Source organism: Engystomops pustulosus, chromosome 5 (assembly GCF_040894005.1).
Source record: "Engystomops pustulosus chromosome 5, aEngPut4.maternal, whole genome shotgun sequence".
NCBI classification, from domain to species: Eukaryota; Metazoa; Chordata; class Amphibia; order Anura; family Leptodactylidae; genus Engystomops; species Engystomops pustulosus.
In genome coordinates, this window is record NC_092415.1 from 43,788,590 (window position 1) to 43,813,982 (window position 25,393).

At 42.7% G+C, this 25,393-nt stretch overlaps 2 protein-coding genes across 3 annotated transcripts in view; one reads left to right on the forward strand and one right to left on the reverse strand.

Annotated features, from left to right (window-relative positions):
* Positions 1-2,913, reverse strand: part of DNAJC5B (DnaJ heat shock protein family (Hsp40) member C5 beta) — a 107,460-nt gene extending 104,547 nt beyond the window's left edge. Inside the window, exon 1 of the mRNA XM_072151812.1 lies at positions 2,724-2,913. The gene's annotated coding sequence lies outside the window, so the exon portion shown is untranslated. The remainder of the gene's footprint in view (positions 1-2,723) is intronic.
* PDE7A (phosphodiesterase 7A) overlaps positions 2,842-25,393 on the forward strand; it is a 56,354-nt gene continuing 33,802 nt past the window's right edge. Inside the window, exon 1 of one of the 2 annotated variants that reach the window (XM_072151807.1) lies at positions 2,842-3,698. In XM_072151807.1, the coding sequence (XP_072007908.1) occupies positions 3,561-3,698 (138 nt within the window). In that variant the 5' untranslated portion in view covers positions 2,842-3,560. The remainder of the gene's footprint in view (positions 3,699-25,393) is intronic. The other variant, XM_072151806.1, reaches the window with a different exon arrangement.

Genomic DNA, 25,393 nt, shown 5'->3' on the forward strand with positions numbered 1-25,393 from the left:
TCCTACCGTTTAGGGTAGGTAGGGTAATTAGGAAGGACTTTAGTCTCAGGGCTTACTGTCTGTTTCACTGGTACTACTCAAAGATATTCACACAATTATAATTTTGATAATTGTTATTATTAATTCTGTATTGTAATGTGTAAATTGGAAGAGCCTGCATTTTTTGCCTTGCACTTTTATATTATGTGCACTGTTGTTACACTGGAAAGTTACTTTCCACTTTGCTTACGTTATTCTTGTTTTGTTCACCTTCTGTTTCACATAGCCGTCAGTATATATTCAAATACCTTCTGTTACCCATCCGTTATTGATATATTTGTTTTTAGAATTAACGTCTGTTAAGACCATGGAGCTCCAACCCATACAGTTCCCCCTTGCAATTAAATGATTGGTCATGGAGCTGCAAAGCTAAACCATGAGTGGTAACAGCAATGCTGAAGACACAGGTGGCAGAGCTTTTTTTATGAAGAGATCTCTGAAGTACACGTCTGTCATAGCTTAACAGGGTGATTATCCCCTGCATTCATTTTTTGCTTTACTAATTCAAGTAATTGTTTTAGGTATTTCTAAACAATAATAATAGCAGGTTTCTCCTTTACAGGTGATTTCTTGGTCACTGTGAAGATTATTGTGAGATTATACAGAAATTCTATAAAGTGTTTGTCAATTTTTTCTTGCACACAGGAAAAAAATACTAGGCCTCAAATAAACACTGATTGACACTTTAAAAGGCCTTCACACTTCCTAATGTACACAGAATAAGGCCCAAACAGGTATTAATGTCACTGGAGCCCCCAGGGTCAGCTCCAGGTTTCAGTAGGCCCAGTGCCTCACATGGCAGTATTAAAATTTCAACAACTAAAACAGTCTCCTGTTCCCTAAAATATTCCCTGGTTTATCATGTGAAGCAGCCCCCTCATGGTTATTTTATATAACGCCCCTCACCTATTATGGATTCATTAAATACAGCCCCCCTCAACCCCATGAATTCCTTATGTACAGCATTATGTGAGCCCCTCCAGCAGTCCTGGGCCCTGACACTTGCCCGTGTATGCTCAGCGCTGGCCCTGGCTGCCCCATACAATTTATATTCTGTGGACTGTATATCATCTGGGCCGCAGGCAACGGACAAGGGGATAACTTGAACGCACTTGTGCAATTTGCCTAATATATTAATTCCTTCTGATTCATATATCCCGGATTCCTAGATCCTTACTCTATTTAGCAATGCAAAGATAATCAGAGGTTGTCCTATTATTTAAAGGAGTGCGTCTTTTAGGAATTTTGGAAACCTAGGTGACAAGCCATGTTGGAGCTCTTTTGACTGTCCTATTAATGATCTTACAGCTTTCCAAGTTACAGACATTGAAACCATGGGCCACATTTATTGCCCTCCCGGCAGGATTTCTCAGGTGGCTCCGGTCTATAGCTTGTGCTTAGGCCCATTCTGCCTCTGGCCTCGTGTTCCTCCACGCCTACTTGTCATGAAGGTGGTATAAGGAGGGAAATAGTTGCAATTCCTGGTGCGTGACCAAGAGGGAGAGAGGCCAGTTTTCAGGCTTACAAAGACCTGATAAATTCCGGCCCTATATGTAGTGTTCTTCAGGGTCTGCAGCTAATATTTCTCTAAATTTCCCCAATAGCTTCTCTGGTGAAGTCCATGGAGGAGTAATCTTTACACTGGGAGTTGTTAAGTTAAACTTTTCTTGTGTCTTGTAGTCAGGCTTGTTGACTGTTAATAATTACCTGTAGAAGTGTAAATACAGCTTTGACTATACAACTGGATTAGGATAATAAGGCTTTGTTCACGCCTGCATCGTGGCTTCCATTCATAACAGAAACTAGAACAGTATCAGATCCATTGTACGCTAGATGCCATTGATAGTTTGCGGATGCTCCTGACTTATATAGGGGCAGTTTGCCCAAAGTCCTCTGAAGGGTTGGATTATGGGTTACATTTGAAATTTCTAATTTAAATCATTGGGGCAGATTTACTTACCCAGTCCATTCGCTATCCAGCGGCAGGTTCTCCGACAATTCACTAAGGTGGTGCACCCGATGTCCACCAGGTGTCGCTGCTGCGCTGAAGTCCGTCGGAGTTCACTGAAGTTCACCAAGCTATCCTGGGTGCAGGTAAGTGCGTGTCAAGCGACACATTTTTTTTTTTTAAATATGGAGGTTTTTTCCTGGAAAAACGTGAATCGGGCCCTTAGTAAATTTCTATGCGAAATAGATTGTATGCCTTTATTGCTGTAAAAAGCCTTGTATAGTGTAGTCTTTTGAAATGTACAGTCAATTACACATATTGGGGGGATTACTATACACTGGCACATGCTGCTGAATCCTGGCCTCCCCATAAATCTTTGCCTTGAGCAACTAGATCTGCTCTCAGGGCGCATTCACACAATGCGTTGTGCATCACGTTGACGCATTCCACAGGCTTCAGCCTTGATTACATGTTAAGGTTACGTTGCGTTTTAGCAGATGCAGTGGAAATGCAATGTAACCTTAGCATGTACTCAAGGCTGAAGCCAGTGGAATTGCGTCAAAAACGCGATGCACAATGTGACGCACAACGCATTGTGTGAATGCGCCCTGAGAGCAGAACTGTTCTAGTTGCTCAAGGCAACGAATCAGAGCTCAACTTTCATTTTCTCACCCCTGTTTATAAGATTAAAGCTACGCTCTGATTGGTTGCCATGGGCAGCTACAACGGTTTTTACCTCAGACGCTTCTGATAAATCTCCCCTACTGTCTCTCCTATTCAATTCTCCCGCCTCCTCAGAGTCACGTGGTGGTGATGGCGTAATGGCTGAGCCCGGTCACATGACCGTGATGTCATCAAGTGTCCTTTAAGCCCCTGGCACTGGCAGCCTGTAGTGTGGTGGCCGCGGCAGCCGGCGGTATGGGCACCTGCTGAGAGGCGTCATCACCGGGGACGGATTTTTTTTTTTTATTTTAATTTTCTTTTTTTTTTGTTCAACTGAATTGTCTGCGGCATGTGGGACGGTGCGGGAGGCAGCACCGGCAGAGGGGGATGAAGGTGGGCTGTCTCCTCATTGTGACTGCGGGGATCTGCTGCACACAAAGCCTCCCGGACACACGGAGGAGATCGTGATCTGACCCGGGGAGGCCCCGGCGCGGCGGCCTGTGTCTCGCCCACAGCCGGGGAGATGCAGCTGTGAGCCGGCGGTGAAGATGGGAAGGCTGAGCCCGCACGGAGGGAGGAGAAGAGACAGCTGCTGCCCGCATCCAGGCCGCTCACATCAGTACCAGCCCCGGGCAGCTCCTGGGAGCCCGGCTACTGTCATCAGGGGCCCCGAGGGGCCACAGCGCGCGTCTCTCTGAGGATCCCTGTGTATATAGACAGAAGTGGATCTAGGAGGGTCCATCCATTGTGCCCCCCTCCCTCTCTGCCCCTGTGCCCCCTGCCATGCATGTGGTGGTAGAGACATCGGACCCATCTCCTGTGTGATTCCTTCCTGTGACTCTGTTACTTTGTGTCTTGTCTGCTTGTCTTTATTTTGGTGAATTGCCCCCACCCCTGAGGCAGTTGTTCAATGGAAGTATGTTACCAGTTGCCGGTGCTGCCCCTGGACAGGCCGGTCCCTAAGCATGTCCTCAGCCGCCGCGGTGCCATCAGCTTCAGCTCCAGCTCTGCCCTATTCGGATGCCCCAACCCCAGGCAGCTTTCTCAGGTAAGGTCATGTCCTGGATGAGTTACTGCGTGACACTAGATGAGGAGAAAGCACCGAAAGACGTGGTTATAAATGGCGCTGACCCAGTCAGAGATTATAGGTGTAGTACCACAACGTGTTTACGTAAACCAGGTTATGACTTGACGAAATGGGTTGTATTTTTGGTTAAAGTTTTTATGTAACATGTAGGGCTCCTGCGCGTGGTCCATTCTTCGTGGCCAATGTGCCAATAAGACCTGCTCTATAATTTGTGGCTCAGGCAGTTGACTTCTAGGCAGGACTGTGGAAACCTCCGCTGTGTCTGGCTCCATAGAGTTACATGGGAACGTGTACTGCACACCTAAACAATAGCAAAACAAAGGTTTGTGTGCATGGAGACTCAATGTCACCTGTATGTATACAACTGTGTTCACACCAGATTAGACATCAGCCAATATCTGTTTATTGCCTGTGCAGATGACAAAATCCCCAGATTTATAGATTTTGGTAGTAGGTTCTGTCAGGTGCCATTGTGGTCTGTCCTTCTTTTCAGTGTGTATAATATTTTTTGAATAGACTATCTTTATTTGTATAGTCCCATCATATTCCATAGCATTTTATGACTTCTAGGGGACACATATAAATAAAATAAGACATTACAGAGCACAAACAATCATATGGAACAATGAGATATGTGTGGATGTACACAGTGTATATATCTGTGTTCGGCGGTGAGTATGTATATGGGTGTCTCCCCGTGTGTGGATATGGGTGTCCGGTGGTGGATGTATGCTGTGTGTATAGGTGACCCTTGATGGAAATCCAGCAGAACGTATGGGGTAGTCATTGGTGCCCATTTTGTTTTGTATTTACAAAGACAGATGTTGGCAAATTTGGATGTGTACTGGGACTGCCCTTCAGCAGTAGGGTTAGGGATGTCATGATCTCTAATCTGGAATGGATTAGTTTCCTTCCTGTACCCCTATTGATCACAGAACACTACATCATTATGGAATTGTGTGGTTCTTCCTCAGATTTGCAGGCTCTTTATGTCATATATTTATAACTTTGGGCCCCGTCCCTGGGCCAGTGTTTGGTCCTTGTCTCCCAGGTTGAACACCTCTAAAAAGTGTGCACCTGATCCAAAGGAAAATTTGCTAAATTTGGAAGTAGTTTTTTGGGTGAAGTCACTGTAGATGGTTTTAGTACCACATTAGTTTCCATATAAGAATTTTCACTCTCAAGTTGTGGAAATTGAAACGGTGAATATTTTGACATTCTGTATACATTCTTGTAGTTTGATATTGTATACAACTCCTGTAATCTACAGCCAATTTTCCACACGCAAATTTTTGCAGGGTGTTTTCTCTGAGTTTCCACAAACAAAAACAATGATTTATTATAACACTCACTCTGTTGTTTGTGAGCCCCCACAAGGTCCATGGAAGAAAGTCCATAAACTGAACATCTAATAAGTATGCGAGGGCAGATGGCTTATCCTATATTACTGTGTAATATTTCCAGGATATCTGATTTGACTCTACTATACAGATGGAGGATCCCATTGTTCCATGGTGGGAAATTCTTTCTTTTACAGTTTTTCTTACACAATAATTTTGTGTGTTTGACAGAACATCCACATCGCTGGTATGAGGTGAGGTTCAGACTTGTCCTTCATTACTTACTTTTGGACTGTAGTTTTCTTCTTTCTGATGTGGCAAAAAAATAACAAATCTGTGCTTAAAGTAAGGGTCCGTATTGCTCAGTAATGATCAGATGATGGCTTTATGCAGATCTTGGATGTCATGCAAGTTTGGATACAGTCCACGTTGATCATCACATTAATTGATCAATGTGTATGTGATGTGACCCGTCACAGGGCATCTCTTTGCACACGACCCAATTCACCTGTAGCCCTGGCTGTAGATAATATGAGGTTTTAAGTGGAAGAACCAGCAAGTGTCGTGGCATTTTGGTCTGTGGTGTTTGTTCAGCTGTCCTCTTCTCTCACAATCCTTGGTTAAATTTTAATGACTTGGCAAGTAAACTCTTGTGGAATTGTATTAGGTCCTTGCAAACCGTCTGTGTTTGCTGCCCATGTTTGGGTGTTTTTTTTTTTTCCTTTTATACTACTGGGATTGGATCCAACATGGAAGAGGGTTACAATGTGTTCTTTATTCCTCTCTTCCTTTATGTGTGCGTATGGGGAGGGGGTTACTAGTCAAGCCTCAACAAGAGGAATAAACTAGACCTTCTCTCGTTCCAATGGCCATATTAAGCGTTAGGGCTGTATACTTGGGGAATAATGTATCCCAACATTTAGATGCAGATCACACACCGCAATAAATGCTGTTAAACTTTTTTCCGAAAACATTGGCAGCATATCCCATTTGATGGTAGGGATGGCCTGCTAACAAGCCATCTTCTTGTTTGAGTCGGGCGTTTAGTGGGACACAGATTACTTTGTGCCCAAGCTTCATGGACCAAATGCTGACCTTGGGGAGGGGCTCCCAGTATCACGTAAAATGATGCAAGAAGTCCCTACATCATTACAGTTTGGTGCGATTATCCCACAGAAATGTAGGGATTCTTTGCATCATATATATTTTGACGCTGTGAGCCCATTCCTTGTGGTAGTGTTTGGGTCACTTCTCTTAAACTAATTTAGGGGGGAATTACCCAGTGGAAACTGGCCACGTGTTCCTTAATTAATTATTTATTTATTTATATTTTTTTTACTCAGTATTCAAATAAAGTTGTCTTCTCCCTGAATTGCAGTGGAGGGGGTCTGATGCCTGGTACTAAAGCTCCAATAACATGGTGAGGGCAGGTCACCACCACATTCAGTCACTGGCCTCAGAGGTGACCTCTACACCCACGCTGTGTCATGAATTGACCTCGGCATGCTGCATGTGTAGGGATCGTTGATAAAGGTCAGTGATTGGGTTCAGCAGTGCTTCAGACCAAGAAGCCCTGAAAGATGTTACATTGACAAACTAGAACGTTTGCATTTGATTTTCGGGCACTGGACATATTCACATATTGGGGAAGCAATGATCATTTTGGTGATTAGGGCCCAGTGGGAAATGCCCTAAAATGGCCTATATCAATGGAGAGAACAGGATTTTCCTGAGTCTCCTTATGGATGGAGCCATGGCGGGTATGTGATGAATACTGCAGTCCGTCCAGGTGAAATGGCGTGGTAGGAAAAAACCCTTAGAGGACCTGTCGGGCAAAATAACCCAATAGGAACAATAGGAAACTAAGCAGCTCCCTAGGCCTCGCCCAGTTATAGCAGTGTTAAATCGCTAGCTTTATCGGAACATACCAATAAGCAAGGAAACACTGCAGTACGTAGCGGTCCGAACGATGGACCAGGTTTACAGCGGTTCGTCGTATTCATGAATGGGGAGGTCCGAGGCGTTCCCTCCCTTCAGATTCTGCCCCGGACCACCACTCTCACACCTGATGTCAGATTTAACACTGCTATAAATGGGGAGGGCTAGGGAGCTGCTTACTTTAGTAAGTGTTCCTAGAAGGTTTTCTTTTATATGCTTTTTATATACCGCAGCTGTGAAGTGAATCTCACAATAACTCTGATTGTTGTGGTAAAACTTCAGAACAATTGCACAGTCTGAAATTGCCCCAAGGGCTGCTCGAGTTTTCTTCAAGGATAGCTGTATAAAAACAAATATATTACAGGACAGCGGACAGAAATATGTCCTGCATACAAGTGATGCCTCAGGAGACATATTCTCCTTAAGAACAAGCACATTGATAGTACCACTGCCGTTTTCCTAAAAATGGGTCTTCAGGACGTGGGCATAGTGGTCTCACAGTGAAACGTGTCTCCTATGGCACGGGTGTCAGAGGTGGACCTCTGAGCCCTCTCTCTGGGCACCCAGGCCGTCATCCTGGTGCAGAGTTTGCCCGACCACTTTAGAGACTCGAGGTCTCCTCCTGCCATGCTTGGTCGCCCAGGATTAGATACGTTTAGCGCTATTTTAAAGCTTCCAGGGACTGTATGAGGAGTGCGGAGGTATGGACATTGTTGGATTATCATTGGAGCTATTGCCCCCTAATTATTCCTGTTCAAGAGGACCCTGAAGGGAAGCCACTATGAAAATCCAAATTTCTCAGCTGTATTGGTGTCCCAATTCGACTAAAAGCATTGGCAGAGCAGGAAGCATTGAGTTGCTTATTAAATTGCTGTCTCGACACTTTGTGGTAAGGGGCTTTTTGGCTGTAGTTTGGGCGCATATAAAAGGTTCACCATCACTGTCCTATGGGGATGTAGTGTCCTTCCTAGTGGGGCCTGAGTAGGTCTGATGGATGGCTATTCTGGATGACTGCTATGGCCGGGGCGCTGCTGACGGATCAGTGACAGATGGGGATGGTATTATGTGTTGTGTGTCACATTTGGATGTGTAACGCTATACTACTCGCTGTGTAAATAAACACTCATTTGAGTTCCTTTCATGACAGTGTAATGGTAAATAGTAGCTGTACTTTACACGTGGGTGCAGCCTATTACGGCACGTAGCCATGTGTTCTGCTATAGCCATGTAATCCAAATCCCCCCCAGCAGTCTGCATTGTACCCCTCACTATTCCATAACTGTCCCCTCAAGATCAGCTTCTCCCAGCCTTCCTGTACATCTGTGTATAAAGGATTGGGCGTGTTATAATCCAACATGCGCTAAAATGGATGCGTCTTAGCGCATGCATTTTTTTTACGATCTGAAAACGCACTTAGTTAAAAGGCCTAAAAACGCCACGTGTGTCTTCACCCTTAGGGTGAAGACACAGATGGCGTTTTTGGGCCGTTTTTACTAAGTGCGTTTTCAGATCGTAAAAAAAAACCCCCATGCGTTAAAAAACGAATGCATTTTTGTCCGGTGTTCCGAATTTGCGCAATTAAAAAACGGATGCGTTTTTTACGATCTGAAAACGCACTTAGTAAAAACGGCCCAAAAACGCCATGTGTGTCTTCACCCTTAGGGTGATGGCACACATTCAGTTTTTCAGATGCAGTTTTTGAAGCCAAAGGCAGGTGTGGATCATAATGGGTGAGTCAAATAATTGAAAGGTGCTGCTCCTCCTATTTTTACTCCATTCCTGGTTTGGGCATAAAAAACTGCATCTGAAAAACGGAATGTGTGCCATCACACTAAGGCTGGCTCCACACGCGAAACACCGGTGGCTCGTTCCCGATCGCAGGCGTTTCCATAGAAACGCCAATGGGATCGGGCCGAGGCCCGCCCCGGTGGGCGCGACTTTGTTTGCGTTTGCAAGCGCAGACAAAGCGCTACGTGTGGCGCCAGCCTAAGGGTGAAGACACACATGCCGTTTTTAGTTAGCGCGTTTTGGTCCGTTTTGAATTGCGCAGATTTGGAAAACTGGACAAAAACGCATGCGTTTTTTTTTTTTTTTTTTTACGCATGCGTATTCAATAATCGGAAAACGCACTAACTAAAAATGGCCCAAAAACTGCCTAAAAACGCCACGTGTGTCATCACCCTTAGGGTGCAGCCACACATTCAGTTTTTCAGATGCAGTTTTTTGGGCCAAAAGCAGGTGTGGATGATAATGGGTTGCAACAAATAAGTGAAAGGTGCTCCTCCTCCTTTTACTCCATTCCAGTTTTGGGCATCAAAAACTGCACATGTGGCTGCACCTTCAGGAACTGGAGATGCTGAGATGTAATTCATGTAAAGTCCTACATACAAATGAGACATCCCGTCCAACCAGATGGTCTGAATGTCCGTAACAGACATCTTGATCAGCTCCTGTCTTGCATGCTTTACTTCTGTAATTATCCTTATTATTGGGGTTAGATCATGGAAACTAGTTGGGCCAGAACTACATGGTGATCTATCGTGTTACTTCAAGTCGCAGAACTAGTCGTACAACCAGAAACATTTTGTGTGATTTGCAGTCACCTTAGATCCTGTACGGTGGTCACCCAGGACTTGTGGATGAGTATGTGATGCGCTTTATACCATCATGTGTTTTTTTTTTTTTTTGTTTTTTTTGTGCACCTTGTGACCGCGTTCGCACATTGCACTTCAGTTGCGTTTATGTATGTGTCTCAAACGCAACAGGATATTGTTACCAGTTAAAGAAGTTCCTTTTGGTGAAATTGGGAATGATGGGGAAATGTATTTAGGACTGTCTCCTTCTTGCCTAGAGGAATCTAGAGCACATGTCATTATTCTACGTGAGGGGTTAATAAGATCTCTCTGTGTGTGTCCTATTGGAAACATTTGGAAAAGATTCTCATTTTAAAGAAATAAACCTCATGTACAAGTGTATACAAGTCCTCACTGCTGTTCACCTCTTGCCGCCCTCACTCTTGTAAAATTGTAGTTTATCAGGAAATTCCAGATGGGAGTATAGATTGGGAATATTTCAGATGGTGAGTAGTCTTTCCTCACACCAATTATACCATCCCTACAGGATGAAGAACAGGGACCACCACGGCTGCACTGTGATGCCCCTGTCTAGTTAAATTTAGTATTTTTAAAGTACAAGCTACAGATTTTATTTAGGACAAGTATGAGTCAGGGGTCATATGTTATCATATTTGCCCAGCCCCTTATTTAAGGGGATTGTCCAAGATTTTATTACATTTTGATTCACTAACATGATCTAAAATAGTGAAAGAACCTATACATTGTATAGCCTCCTGTCACCACTGAGCTGTGTGTGTACAGAGTGTCATTGGCGTCATCAGCCTCGCCATGTCCCTGTCAATGTGGGACATGAGGCACCGTGCTGGCCCAGATGAGAGGAGAAAGGCAAATATGAATTCTAAACCACCACTTTTTCTAGGAGCGCCCCCACCCCCCACCCTCACCGCACCATCCTCAGCTAGGTTCAATAAAGCAAAACGTCCAACTTCCCCCTCTCTTTGCTAGCCTCTAGGGCACAACTATGTGCCCACCCCTTGTCTCCTCTTCTCATTGACTGTGGCAGGAAATTCCAGGGCCTGCGCGGTGAGCATCTTCATGCGCAGGTGATGTGAAACTCGCTGAATGGCCTCCGCATTGATCTGCGCATGCGCTGCACTATGCTTGTGGTCGCTAGGGCGGAAGCTATGCTAAATCGCTATGGAGGCATGGCGGAGAACAAAACCGGGCCTCTGCTGACAGGTTCCCTTTAAAGTCAGAATGCAGTTCTGCTATGTATGTAATCCTTTATCACTGTGATTTATGGAATTTAGGAAAAACCTATACATCCATTGCAGGGAAAAAATCTGCAGCAAAATTGCGCCCTGTAGCTTATTTATGACGCGCAACAAAAATGTGACCTTTTTATTAGTTGGGTTCCTGGTGGAGAAATCATCCTTGCAAAGGTTGAACACCAACCATCAGACTGTGGTAAAATTTGTTCATAAAACCCATCGAGAACCAGATTTAAAGGGAACCTGTCACCACATTTGCACATATGTGGCAGGTTCCTATAGAGCCCTATTGACTGACGCCCTTCTTTTAGCTAAAAATTGTTTCCTTCACATCCCCGTAAATAAATTTTATCTTGTTTTTCCTGGAATCAGAGGGGGTGTGTCTTGCCAGCCCCTACCTTATACTCTTCCCCATGCCTCCTTACTATTCAGCAGTTCATGTCATGTGACCAAAGGTCTACATTGCAAAATGTACCCCATGTATGTTTCTGATGACATGTAATCACAGCAGCCTTAATGGACTTCTGCTCCTCTCCATCCTCTATGGAGCCTGCTGTGATTTCATGTCATCAGATATATACAGTACAGTGTGCTAAAGGACCTGAGATGTCAGTCGTGTTACATTCATGCCATATAACCAAAGGCAGAGCTGTCAGTCAATAATGGGGCATGGTTTACTGGCAGCCCAGGAGAGAGAAGAGCCAAAGCCTGCAGACATGGGTCAGAAAAGCTAATTTGCATATCAGAAAAATGACTGTAAGGTACATTGCCTGACAGCCCTCTAATGTTAGGTGATATGGGGAGGACTTGTAACCCTTTATCAGCAGGAATTGTTAGGGTGGTAACATTCTGGTGACAGGTGTTCTTTAAGGTTGTTTCTGTTGCATTCCTAATGGCTGCAGAATTGCCCCTTTCGTCATTATGCTACATGGGAAGATGCACTAAATTTATTGTCACTTGCTATAACAATAACAGGGCAGTGCTATGTAATGCAAAGCTTTTTTTTTAGACTGGACTCTTACTGACCTGTTATAGATTTACTGTATATCACTGTTAAATCTTTGTGATGATAATAATAGGGTCCAGGTTACATTTTCTGTTGAATTGCAGGTAAAACAAACAGGGATAGCTCCAAACAGAATTTAAGACTTGGATACATTGTAAATGCAAAGACTTCTGGGGTTGCTCCATACTATTCGCATCTTGTACAGTGCTGAGATCGGACCAATTACTTTATAGGAAATCTACCACCAGGATTAAGTATTGTAAACCAAGCACACTTACATACTGGTGTGTTCGCCCTCTGCCAGTATCCACTCTTCTTTTAGCTTCTTATTCCCTTGTTTTTACAAACAGGGCTTTTAAAATCATGCAAATGAGCTTGGGGCCCTCTCGGACTCATTTGCATAATATTCAAGCCTTTTTTTCTTAAAAGCAAGAGCATAGGAAGCTTAAAAAAGAGTGGATCCGTCCAGAGGAGGGTGCACACCAGTATGTCAGTGTGCTTGGTTTACAACCCTTAATCCTGGTGGTAGATGCCCTTTTAAAGTAATTGGACTAATCTCGGCACTATACAAGATGTGAATAGTTTGGAGCCCTTTAAAGAAAAACTACCATCAAAATCCATCACGGTAAACTTTCTCCCAGACCCAGGCATCGTGTCTGGGGATCTTCTAATACTGGTTATCCATGGCCTCCTTCCTTTTTAAAAGCAACTATTAAAATTTATGCTCATGAGTCTTAAGGGCTCTGGGGGTGTTACCAGAATACCTCAGTGGCTTTAAAGAGAGATTGAGGTGCTACTCACTATTATGCCATAGATTTTTATAGTATATAAAATCTAACCACTAGATGACTACAACGGGGTCCATGCGTATGGTTCAGGGTTTTTTTTTTTTGTTTTTTTTTTTGGCGGTGGGAGGGATTTTTCAGACTCCCAGCAGGGCCTCTGACACAGATGTGAACTTGGCCTTGTGCTGGAAAGTTGTGTGACTGGGAATGTATTCCTGATGCAACAGAGCAAGTTGTTGCTTGAAGGAGAGTCCTACATTCCACTATGAAGTCTTCTAAAGTGTCTTGTGACATCACGGGTGCCCGAATGTATGCAGGGTCGCTGATGTTTGTGCCGCATAGCAGAGGTCATTTTTGTCTATTATGTCTAGCTGAAATGTTTTACAAGATGAGGGAATCTGAATACTTTATAGGAATGTTTCAGTATGTTAGTTCCCATACTGACAGACTAGGAGCATTCTTAGTCAGTTGCCCAATGTATTTGCCAGGTTAACCCCCGTCTTGCTGCTGTCATTTGCTGTGCGCTGCTGAGGCCAGTGACTTGCTGCGACTGTGATGTAGGTATATAGGCGCATCATTGCTATAGGCAAGTTAAGGCGCTTAGATGGGAGGAATGTGATTATATCATTGGGAACATTTCTTTAGGAAACCTGAGTTCAGAATACCATTAATGGGGATCTACCGTCCATAGGGGATAACACTCTGACTTCTGGGACCACCAGCAATTCGATCAGACACTCACAAAAGGAGGTGGGTCATGTTCTCAACAGTGCGCTGAGTGGCAGGTTGAACGTGCGAACTGGCTCTACATTCATTCGTATAAGATTGTTGTAAATTCTTGCACATCGATTGGCAGCACACTTATTGATCGTGATTGGGAGTGCTGGAAATGAATTAGTGCTGTACTCACAATGTGCAAAAACTATGGAATGGGGCAGCAGGGTTTGCACTCAATCGACCGCTCCATCCGTTAATGAGAATAGGACCATGCAAACTTGTTATTAACACTTTAAAGTTTCAAGTGGAACAATGGAAACTAAATGCTACCTGGTACCTTCTATGGAGTATTGGTTACTCATAGTTGTATGCTTGGAAGGCTATCTTCCGCCATGTTTCCATTATTTGTGCATGGAAGAGAAATATGGAAAGAGTTTGGGGATCCTGGAGATTCAGTGATCACCGCAGAATACACTGGTCTAAGCAAAAAAAAAAAAATAAATAAATAAAAAAAAATATATATTTATTTTTGTACCGCATGCTGTCTGATAAGTATTTTATGTAGAAATCAAGATAAAAGTCAGTGAAAAGTTTGGGGTTCCAGTTTGGCCATGTAACCGGGACATACACTGGAACACCCTTATGAATCATAGCCATAGCTAGCTGCTAGGGGTGTTTATTTACTGGATTGGCTGTTTAGCCACCAATCTGGCAGTATGTTCACGTTGTGAGCCCCGAAAAAAATGTCGGGTCCGCTAAGCTGTCAGTGACCCCACAATACATCTTGTCATGACGAGAATTGGTATTGGAACCCGTTTTTTCCAGCGGCACATCCCGCTCCTGACTGGTGACACCGTCCTAGATAAACATAAGCGGCACAAGTGAAAGAGATCATATAATAGGCAAATGCACATGTGTTTTTTTTTTTATGATAAAACCCGGTTCTGAGGTTGTGAAATGTATAATTAATAAGCTTCTGTAAGAAAGAGAAAGTCTGAAGTACATCATTGTGGGGGAGGACGCTGGTGTCTCTGCTACAGATTTCTCTTGATTGCTGACGCAAGCTCTATTTTAACATCCCTCCTTTTATTGTAAATTAAAAACATCAAGTATGGAGAGAGCAAAATGTTGGCAGAAATGTAATAAAACGCCACATCTCCCCCTCCCCCCTGTCTCCACGTGTTGTTTTATGTCTTTTCTTCGTCTCTATGACTGCGCTGATACCATTGATGTCATCGGAGCACAATAAGAATTCCATAGTATTGGAGATTGTTCCTTTTATATAATAAAAGATCTATCTATAGGGACTGACGGAACTATATAGCTACAGAGGACTTTTTACTGCTATTCTATTTTTTTTTTTTTTACTTAAATCCGTATTATAGGACAATGGGCCCTCTCGCTGAACTGATCAGCCCAATAGGGAATTTGTGATCAAGTAGACGATACTCAGCACTATCCTACCTCCCAATATACACTTAACACAAATATACACTCACCGGCCACTTTATTAGGTACACCATGCTAGTAACGGGTTGGACCCCCTTTTGCCTTCAGAACTGCCTCAATTCTTCGTGGCATAGATTCAACAAGGTGCTGGAAGCATTCCTCAGAGATTTTGGTCCATATTGACATTATGGCATCACACAGTTGCCACAGATTTGTCGGCTGCACATCCATGATGCGAATCTCCCGATCCACAACATCCCAAAGATGCTCTATTGGATTGAGATCTGGTGACTGTGGAGGCCATTTGAGTACAGTGAACTCATTGTCATGTTCAAGAAACCAGTCTGAGATGATTCCAGCTTTATGACATGGCGCATTATCCTGCTGAAAGTAGCCATCAGATGTTGGGTACATTGTGGTCATAAAGGGATGGACATGGTCAGCAACAATACTCAGGTAGGCTGTGGCGTTGCAACAATGCTCAATTGGTACCAAGGGGCCCAAAGAGTGCCAAGAAAATATTCCCCACACCATGACACCACCACCACCAGCCTGAACCGTTGATACAAGGCAGGATGGATCCATGCTTTCATGTTGTTGACGCCAAATTCTGACCCTACCATCCGAATGTCGCAGCAGAAATCGAGACTCATCAGACCAGGCAACATTTTTCCAATCTTCTACTGTCCAATTTCGATGAGCTTGTGCAAATTGTAGCCTCAGTTTCCTGTTCTTAGCTGAAAGGAGTGGCACCCGGTGTGGTCTACTGCTGCTGTAGCCCATCTGCCTCAAAGTTCGATGTACTGTGCGTTCAGAGATGCTCTTCTGCCTACCTTGGTTGTAACGGGTGGCGATTTGAGTCACTGTTGCCTTTCAGCTCGAACCAGTCTGCCCATTCTCCTCTGACCTCTGGCATCAACAAGGCATTTCCGCCTACAGAACTGCCGCTCACTGGATGTTTTTTCTTTTTCGGACCATTCTCTGTAAACCCTAGAGATGGTTGTGCGTGAAAATCCCAGTAGATCAGCAGTTTCTGAAATACTCAGACCAGCCCTTCTTGCACCAACAACCATGCCATGTTCAAAGGCCTCAAATCACCTTTCTTCCCCATACTGATGCTCGGTTTGAACTGCAACTGCAAGATTGTCTTGACCATGTCTACATGCCTAAATGCACTGAGTTGCCGCCATGTGATTGGCTGATTAGAAATTAAGTGTTAACGAGCAGTTGGACAGGTGTACCTAATAAAGTTTTCTGCGCGTGCTTTTGACGCGCAGAACTTGCATTGCACTCTGACCCATTGTAACCAATGGGTCTTTTCAGACTTGCATTTTTTTTCACGCACACACGCGTGTTTTTTTTAGCGCACTTTTAAATCGCGACACGCTCTACTTTTGCAAGTCACGCGCGTGAAAAACGCACCATACAAGTTTATGGAGATGCATCAAAAACGCATTGCACTCTGAGACACTTGCAAGTGCATCAATTTCCATAGAAAAGATAGAGCTCAGTCCTGAGTCCATTTCACGCGCATTTTCTGTGCGTGAAAAACTCATTGAAATTGCATCAAACGCACGTGAAAAACTGAGACACTGAACAAACTCTGACTGAAAACTGATTGCACTCTGATGCAAAATGTGCGTTTTTCACTGACCAAACCCTGATCGCACCCTGATCAAACTCTGACTGATCTGCAACGCAAGTGTGGAAGGGGCCTTAGTGGAGGTGCTATCGGTAATGTTCAGGGGTCCGACCTGTACCAAACAAATATATCACTATAAAATAAATACCAAGCACTAACTCGCATTACACCAGACACGTGCTGCAAATCTGGAACATATATTTATTGTTTTAAAAGAATTAAAAAGTCAAATAGTGACCTGATAACATCTCATAGCCTTATTTAGTGTTGTGGCTATAGATTCTGACAGCTATATTTCAGAGGTAACAGAACGTCACAATATAAATACATGACTGTACCTGAATTCACCTATAGGCAAACAACATTTCATATAAAACATAAAAAGAGTTCAGTGTAAATAGGATCGCAGGCTGGGCTATAATGAAAGGGGGCACTGTAGGGCCCTAGTGCCGACCTTTTCATAAAAAGCCACTGAGGAAGGAGGTGAATAGCGGCTCTGAAACGCGTATGGCAAGAGCATTGTTTCCAGTGTGGATGGGAGATAACTGACAAGGAATACACCTTCTCTTAAAAAAGAATTGCCGGCAGCTAAAAAGATACACATTGTATCACAGCGTCAATTAACCTAGCACATCAGGTGTTGGCCGTGCACGGCGGACAATCAGGACCTGAACCAGCTGATCGTGTTGGGGTTAGACGCATGCGCACAGGACACATAGCAACGCCGAGACTACTCGTTGGGACCAAGAGTGCCGCAGCCGACTCATATCAGCACAGACTTATCGAGTGCGGGTTGTGCCGAAAGTCTAAAACCATGAGTCTTTACATTTATAGAGGAGATTATGCTACATCCAATGCCACATGTCCTACATCATAACAATATACAATATTGACTATGGCGGCTGAATTGAGTTGTATAAACTTTAAGGCGTACGAACAAAAGCTTGATGCATAGACTAAGGCCACTATATAACAAAGTCAACCAAAGTTATTCCTTTGCCTATGAAGATCTTTTCAACAATTCACCTTATTGCAAGTGAAGAACATTCATATATCCCTCTCCTATATTCCACACTTTTTATAAAAATACAGAATTTAAGTAATTTTAACTTTTTCTTTTTCTGAAAAGGTCGGCACAAGGGCCCTACAGTGCCCCCTTTCATTATAGCGCAGCCTGTGATCCTATTTACACAGAACTCTTTTTATGTTTTATATGAAATGTTGTTTGCCTATAGGTGAATTCAGGTACAGTCATGTATTTATATTGTGACGTTCTGTTACCTCTGAAATATAGCTTATGTCAGAATCTATAGCCACAAAACTAAATAAGGCTATGAGCTGTTATCAGGTCACTATTTGACTTTTTAATTCTTTTAAAACTATAAATATCTGTTCCAGATTTGCATCACGTGTCTGGTGTAGTGCGAGTTAGTGCTTGGTATTTATTTTATGATAGATAAGTTTGTGGTGCACCTTATTCCCTTCCCTTAGGATTGCAGGATTGGTGCTGAAGACTTCAAATTACTATAACTTGTAGCCTATGGTGTTGGCATCAGGACCCAACTGGTGGAGGTCCTAATAACGTCACCCGGATCAGCATCTGTTTGTTACATTGCAGAAGTTGCACATTTAGTGTTCTAGGTTCCATTGTGGAATTGCAGTAGAATTTCCTCTGATTGGTTGCCATGAGCAACTAGAAGAATTTTGCTCTCACACTTTTAAAAAATCTTCCAAAATAAGTTTTCCTTGTATTTTGTGGTAAAATTAGTTGACTAGGGTTGGGTTGTATTCGAGTTAATACGGTAGGTCATATTTGCACATGCCCTTTGCAGATGGCATGTGTGTATATTTTATTCATACTATCTGTGCGGGGAATGTGCAAATATGACACATATAGCTGTATGGGATTAAATTGAAATTGAACTGTGTTTGTAGGTTCTAGAGACCTTTTTGAAGTGGGCTACTATCATGACATCTGCACACAGGGTATGTGCAAATACTTCTGAAGGGCTTATCGTATGCCGTATTAAAAGGGAGATTATCCAATTTAATATGACACCAGAACTGTGTTTCCTGGTGCAAGGGTTCTGAAGATATCGCCATTTAAAGACCCCCCCCCCCTCCTCCTCCAGAGACTTTTAATATGTAAATGGTGCGATTTGACATGAGAGAATTCTAGAACAGACATTTTATATCCTGAGGGGGCTCGTAGTAGTTTACAGAGGTAAAATCTGGTGAAAGGTTCCCTTTAAGGGGGGCCTTGTCTATAGCATCTGGCTAGAGGTGAGAAACTTTTTACAGACGTCATATGTGACCTGGGCCTTTTCTGGGATACTTCTTACCTGCAGTTCGAGTTGACCCTGGGCTTATGTAATCTTGGTACTTTTTTTAGAGGCTGGAAAAGTTGAGCAAATTGATAAATGGACCAGCTGTTTCCCTAATGCATCAACAAAGCCACGAGCCGCTTATCCTGTGATTTACCATCTAATGTGTTCTCTGTAAATCCTCCGGTCATTTTCTTTCTAAGCTGCGATCCATTAGTGATGAAACATATTGCAGTAGTTTCTGCTCACCTCTGTCCAGCCTGAGAACTCTTACTGCAGACTGGGATGGTGGCAATTATGTGCTAAAACAATCCCTTTCTTATTTATATACCCTATACAGGCGGTCCCCTACTTAAGGACACCCGACTTACAGACAGACCCCTCTGACCTCTGGGGAAGCTCTCTGTATGTTACTATAGTCCCAGACTGTAATAATCAGCTGTACGGTGTCTGTAATGGAGCTTTAGTGATAATCCTTGGTCCCATTACAGCAAAAAATTTTGAAACGCCAAAATTTTTTTATTTTTTTTTTTGTCTGGAACTACAATGATAAAATATACAGTTTCGACTTGCATACAAATTCAACTTGAGAACAAACCGCCGGACCCTATCTTGTACGTAACCCGGGGACTGCCTGTATAACTGTTTTTGCAAAGATTCAATGGATCAGTGAGACTTTCCAATTTTCAAATCGGGTGTAAGAATACATGCAGTCCCCAGGTTACGTACAGGATAGGGTCCATCGGTTTGTATGCAAGTCGAAACTGTATATTTTATATTTGTAAATCCATACAAAAATTTTTTGCTGTAATTGGACCAAGGATTCTCAATAAATCGGACACCTTACAGCTGATTGTAGTAACATCCAGAGGTCACAGGGGGCAGAGAGGTCCGTCTTTAACTAGGGGTTGTCTGTAAGTCGGGTGTCCTTGAGTATGGGATATGGGACTGCCTGTACAAATCTATCTTTTGATGGCTGGAAAAAGGGATCGAAACCTTTCCCAGCCTAGTGGGAACTATGGATAGATCTCCCCTTACTTTATTTTATCATTCACATCAAGTTCTAATTTGCAAAAAATACAATTTTATTTGTGCTATTTTACACCTGAGTTTAGCTGAAGACTTGGTTTTAGTCTTTTTTTTTCTCCGTTTATAGATAATGATCCTTGGAAACTTCATCTTGTCCTGTATTGTGCTTATGATGCTCAGTTGCTCCATCCCCTTCCCCCGCCGGGTACCTCTGTGTATATGGTCGCTCATTTCTACAGGACACAAGCCTGTAAAGACTTTTGCCCACAAACGTGGTTTCGTCCATGGAGCTCCAGCTAAATAGAGAACGCTAGATATGAATTCAATGGGTAAAATGATTATCGCGCTAAGAGGGTTTGCTTAGCTAGCAGTCTTTATACGCCTTATATATAAACTAGATGTTCAGATATTGAGCAATAATTCACAGGTTCATTGCCTTCAGTTAAAAAGGCTGTGTGCAAATACTGAGTCATTAGATAAGGATCTCCTACATGTTCCTAACCTACCTACTGTATAGGAGCAGATCTGGCAGGAAGAATGGCTGCAGGATCCGACAACACAACTTGTTGTCTGTTACCATGGAGACCCATGGGTCTGCTTATGAGCAGTTATTAGTAGAGTTGTTAGAATAATTTGGATTAAGAGATAGTTAATTCAGTATTTTTGATCAATTGATGCAAAAAAAAAAAAAAAAATCTGATATTTGTATGTTTGTCCGTGGTTCGGGGAAAGAATAAGGCCATGTTCACATGGCAGAATTTGACAGTGCTTTTCTGCTTTTTAGTGACGTTGATTTTGACAAACATGTAAGAAAAAGTCTTGTATATAGAAGATATATTGGACGGAAACAAATGATCCTCACCTTGCCGTTTCTGTACAACTCCCATTACATTGTTATTTGGGTCCATTGTTTCATGGTCCCACTAGTGAGTAACCTAGTACACGCCGTCCCCGGGTTCCGTAGGTTTGTTCTTGAATTTGTATGTAAGTCGAAACTGTATATTTTATAATTGTAGATCCAGACAAAGAAGCAGGAATAACAATAAGGTCAGTTTGTCACTAGGGGTTGTCTGTAAGTCGTGTGTTAAGTTGGGGGCCACCTGTAATATTAAAAATGGGAGCAGAGTGGAAATTGCTATTCTTGGGAATTTTATACATTGTATTTATTTTCTCTCATGGATACATATGTCTCAAAAGGCAATTGTTTGTTTATTTTATAATATACTTTCTGTATGAATTCCTCAGTTTTCTACATCTCTGCTTGCTGTCCTGCTATATGAAGCTTCATTGTCCCTGGTCATGTGATGTCACACAGGTGCACAGCTTGTTAGTAATCAGAGCTGTGTCTTCTACCGAGTGGTGCAGCTGTGTGACGTCACATGTGTTTATCCGCAGGAAGGAAACCCTGAAGTTTTCTATAGAATGACAGCAAGCAGAGATCTAGAAAGGAATTGATACATGCAGTATATCGAAAAATTTTATAACTTGTCACTACACAAAAAATATCAATTATTTACTGGAAGTGGAAAATCCCTTTAATTCTTTGTATTTAGGTTTCTGCATTTTTTTAATGTTTTCAGTCTAGCCTTGTTTAGGACCCTCCCCGAGTTCTCCCGGATGTGTAGTTACTAGTATAAACATGTCATGTGACCTGGCACAGTACTTGTCAGGTCCAATAGCAAGAGATTGATTCTGTGCCTGGTCATTATTTGTATAGTCCAGAGCACGTGTATGACACATTTTAAAGTTGAAAATATTATAAAACAAAAAGCTTATCCAAAATAGGGGGCTTTTGGGAGACAGGTTTATTGATTTGGTAGTGTTCAGGGCTAATACAGGTAAGATGAGGCAAGATGTAAGGAAAAACCTATATATTTGCACTCTACTGTCAGATGGGCGTTCCTGGGCTGGAGCAGAGAGCCTGGCTCCGCCCACATGACAGTTGTGATCTGAATACAAATGGTACTAATAGCTGAAGAATGAGGAGAGAGAGAACCCCCAACTACACCCCATCAAATCGGTCTGGAAGTTCCAGCGGCCAGTGACAAGTGTCTGCGCTCCACCCAGCGCTGCTACATCATTACCAGACTCTTCCTGCGTTACATTATTTCATCCGTTTGTGGCCACAAAGTGAAAGACTTTTTCAAGGATGTGTTCTTCCATTTGCAGATTCTTTTTGATGCAGTTTTTGGCAGGCACAATTGGGAATAAGGGATAACAAGTTATGATGTTTATTTATTTATGATTTTTATTTTTTGTAACTTCTATTTACTTTTTAGCTTCAAGAATTGCATTTAAAAACCTGAATGAGTAAACATAAGGCAAGGCTTTTCTGATCTCCACGTCTAGTATTCTCAATATAAATCCTTTGAATTATCATGCCAAGGTCAGTCCAGATGAAATAATCTCTGTGTAGTACGTCTTGTACTGTAGGGATAGAGAAATAACTTGTGTCACGTCTAGACATCACTGCAAAGCCTCTCTCATTGATCACTAAAAGCATTGTGAACGTTACTGACCCGCTCTGTGTTTCCCACAGACGTCTTTTGATATTGTAGGCTTTATTAAAGGGGTTGGCCACTTTTTATAAGACATGACTCTTTATGTATATGTCCCTGTACCTTTGCCTCCTTTGAGAGCTTCAACCTTTCCCCATTCTCAGTATGCTACCATCTACGTATACACAGTTTCCTTTTTCTCACTGCTGTAGGCCGTCCATATGGTCTCTATCCTCTCCCCTCTTCTCTCCTCTCTCTGGATAAGGATGAGTCTTAACTCTCCTGCTACAGGTCCTCCTATTCAGTTTAGCTCAGAGATGTAAACAAAGAAGCATGAGAGTCTGCTGACAGTACAAAAGTAGCAGGAATGCTGAATCACTTGATGAACACTCAAGGATTATCCTAAAGACACATGGGAAACTTAAAGGATAATGGAGTCTGGAGCCCCTATGGCTCATTTGCATCCAATCCTTCATCCCGGTGGTAAAGTGGGCATTATTTAGTGTGTTAGGCCAAGTTTATACCATTTAGGCCATTGTACACAAACATGCTTTGTCTGTGGAAACAAATCCGAAAAAAAAATCTGTATCAGTTGGGTTTTTCAGTGGAGAATTCTAATAGTTTTTTGAGGCCACATTCATCTTATGAAATCTACTGCAAAAAAGTGTCATGTCTGTATGTAATCCGCATCATCTGCTTGCTAGCCCATCTTCACCTGTAGGGGTAATTTCTGATGTGTTTTCATGCTGCGACTTTTCTTCTATAGGTTCCTGCGCTAAACCATGGCATTGCAGAGGTTGATTTCTGCACCCAAATCCGTAGAAAATGAGGGTTAAAAACAGACGTCTGTGGTTGGTATATCAATCAGAGACTGTGCCGTGGCCGGATTTCATGGACTGACCACAAGCAGAAGACGGGTCTCCGAACATCATAGTGTTATATACTGCAAGGTGTCCCTTCTTCCCTGCAGAACAACAAAAGCGCCAAACTGTATTTATGATAGTATAATCCCTATGATGCTGCCGTCCCCTCCTCAGCATTGTGGTTTAGTCTCTGAAATATGGCTAATATGATTCACGGAGCGAGCCACGTGCTTCAGCCCTAAATGTCATGGAAAGCTGTGTCTGTATGGGATATGGATAGATTGTACAATACACTGCTACTGTATTGGGGCTCATGCACACAAACCTTAAACAGTAACGTGTTCTAGATGCTGAAAGAACAGCCCATTTACTTCTATGGGCTCATTCACACTGTACTGGAGTCCATGGCCCGATGTGTGCAAGCCGACTGCTGGTGCCCCAAAAGCTAGAGCGGGTCCTATTTCTGCCCAGGTTGGCGCTCACCGTCACGGTGGGGACACAAACTTTTTTTTTTCTTCTACCTGAAGACCTGTATAAGACGACATGTCCAGGAAGGTTTATGGAGGATTTCACACAATGGTTATGGGCATCCTGCAGGCCAACTATGAGCCGCTATGCAGCTAAAACCCATCTGCTGTACTTGCTGTTGGTGCCCCCCCCCCTCCTATTTGATAATAACTTACTGATATTAATTACCTGCAAATCCATGGGCATTGACGAGGAAAAAAACACTTTAACAACCTATTGGCAAATAAGAGCGACCAGTTTTTGAGTTGTTGAACAAGTCTTTACAAGTTTTTACAAATAAAAAGTTTTATTTGTAGTTTTTATCACGATTTACTTTTCTCGTGCCTCTTTCTGTTCTGGACAACAAAGGATTTGGCGGCACCAGCGCTTTTATCCTCCGATGCGGGTTGATGATATCTTCTCCCTGTAATAGACGTGTTGGTCGCTTTCCAGCGGCTGCAGGCAGATGCCAGAATCCAGCATGTGCTTCTTATTTTCCTCTGTAACATTGATTAACCCCCGTGGTAGGGAATGAGTTAAGGTTTCCGGTTCGTCTTGGGGACGTCTCTGTAATCTGCTGCTCCTTTAGGTTTTCCTTCTCTGGTTTCATTCTTTTGTCAGTGACATAATAAAAGTGCGTCAGCAGAGCTCAGGCGGCCTGGCGTCCTACCAGAATGGGTTACTATAATCTGAGGGGCTCATCATTACAATGGTGTGCGCTAGGCACTGGTGTTAAGGAATTTGCTGGGGAACCTTGTTAGGGGTATTACATATTGTGTGTGTGTACATTTATACTGTATGTATATATTATAGTTTGGGGCTACTTGTGCAAGTGTTTCTATTCGCTAAGAATTCTGTACAAAGCGCAGTAACACATCACTAGATCTCATATATACCAAAGCTTGTGTAGTATACAGGACCTGTTGGGTTGCTTGTTTTGCAATGTGTTTGAATTTATATTCCATATTCAAATATTTATCACTAAGAAACAGGACATGAAGGAAGTCTTTCCTCGGCTGCTCTGCATTGGGGAGGAAAATCCCTATTCTGTGTTCATACGTTCCTTCTTCAGTAGGTTTTCAAACACAATTCGTCCAGAACGCGGAAGAGCTTGGACAGATCGCATATGCGTTTCAAGTATGCCCATGCGATCGGTAAGGAGCAACCCGTGTTTGTAGGTTAACAATGTGCAAAGCAAAAGCACGTGATGCTTGTTACTGATTGCGTGTGTTCTTAGACCATTTTTAAAAGCATGTGTTTTTGTATGTTTATCATGCAATTGGCTGGTTTTAATTTCTTTTACAGCTACTTTCAATTCCAGAAATTAAAAACATTTCAAACCAGCCAAATGCATGCATTCTCAGTGTGTGGTGCATAGTAAAAATAACTAATATACTGTATATATTTTACATTTAGATTGGTATAAAGGCGACCAATTCCCTTTAAGAAAAAGGGCAGGTGTGTATCATAATTTCAGCGACAAAGTAAATATTTAACGAGAAAGCCACAAGTTTCACTTATGTACATTACAACTGCAAATATCTGATGTGCACTCGCTACACGTGACTGTAGAGAATGGGGAGAATGCATTTAACCTCTTTACATGAACTAGAGCTTATTACTGCCCAAACCAGAGGCAGCATGCAATTCTGACAGGTTCATTTTGGTAACATTTTTTGGATAAAACGTATTGTAATATGAGCAGACAATA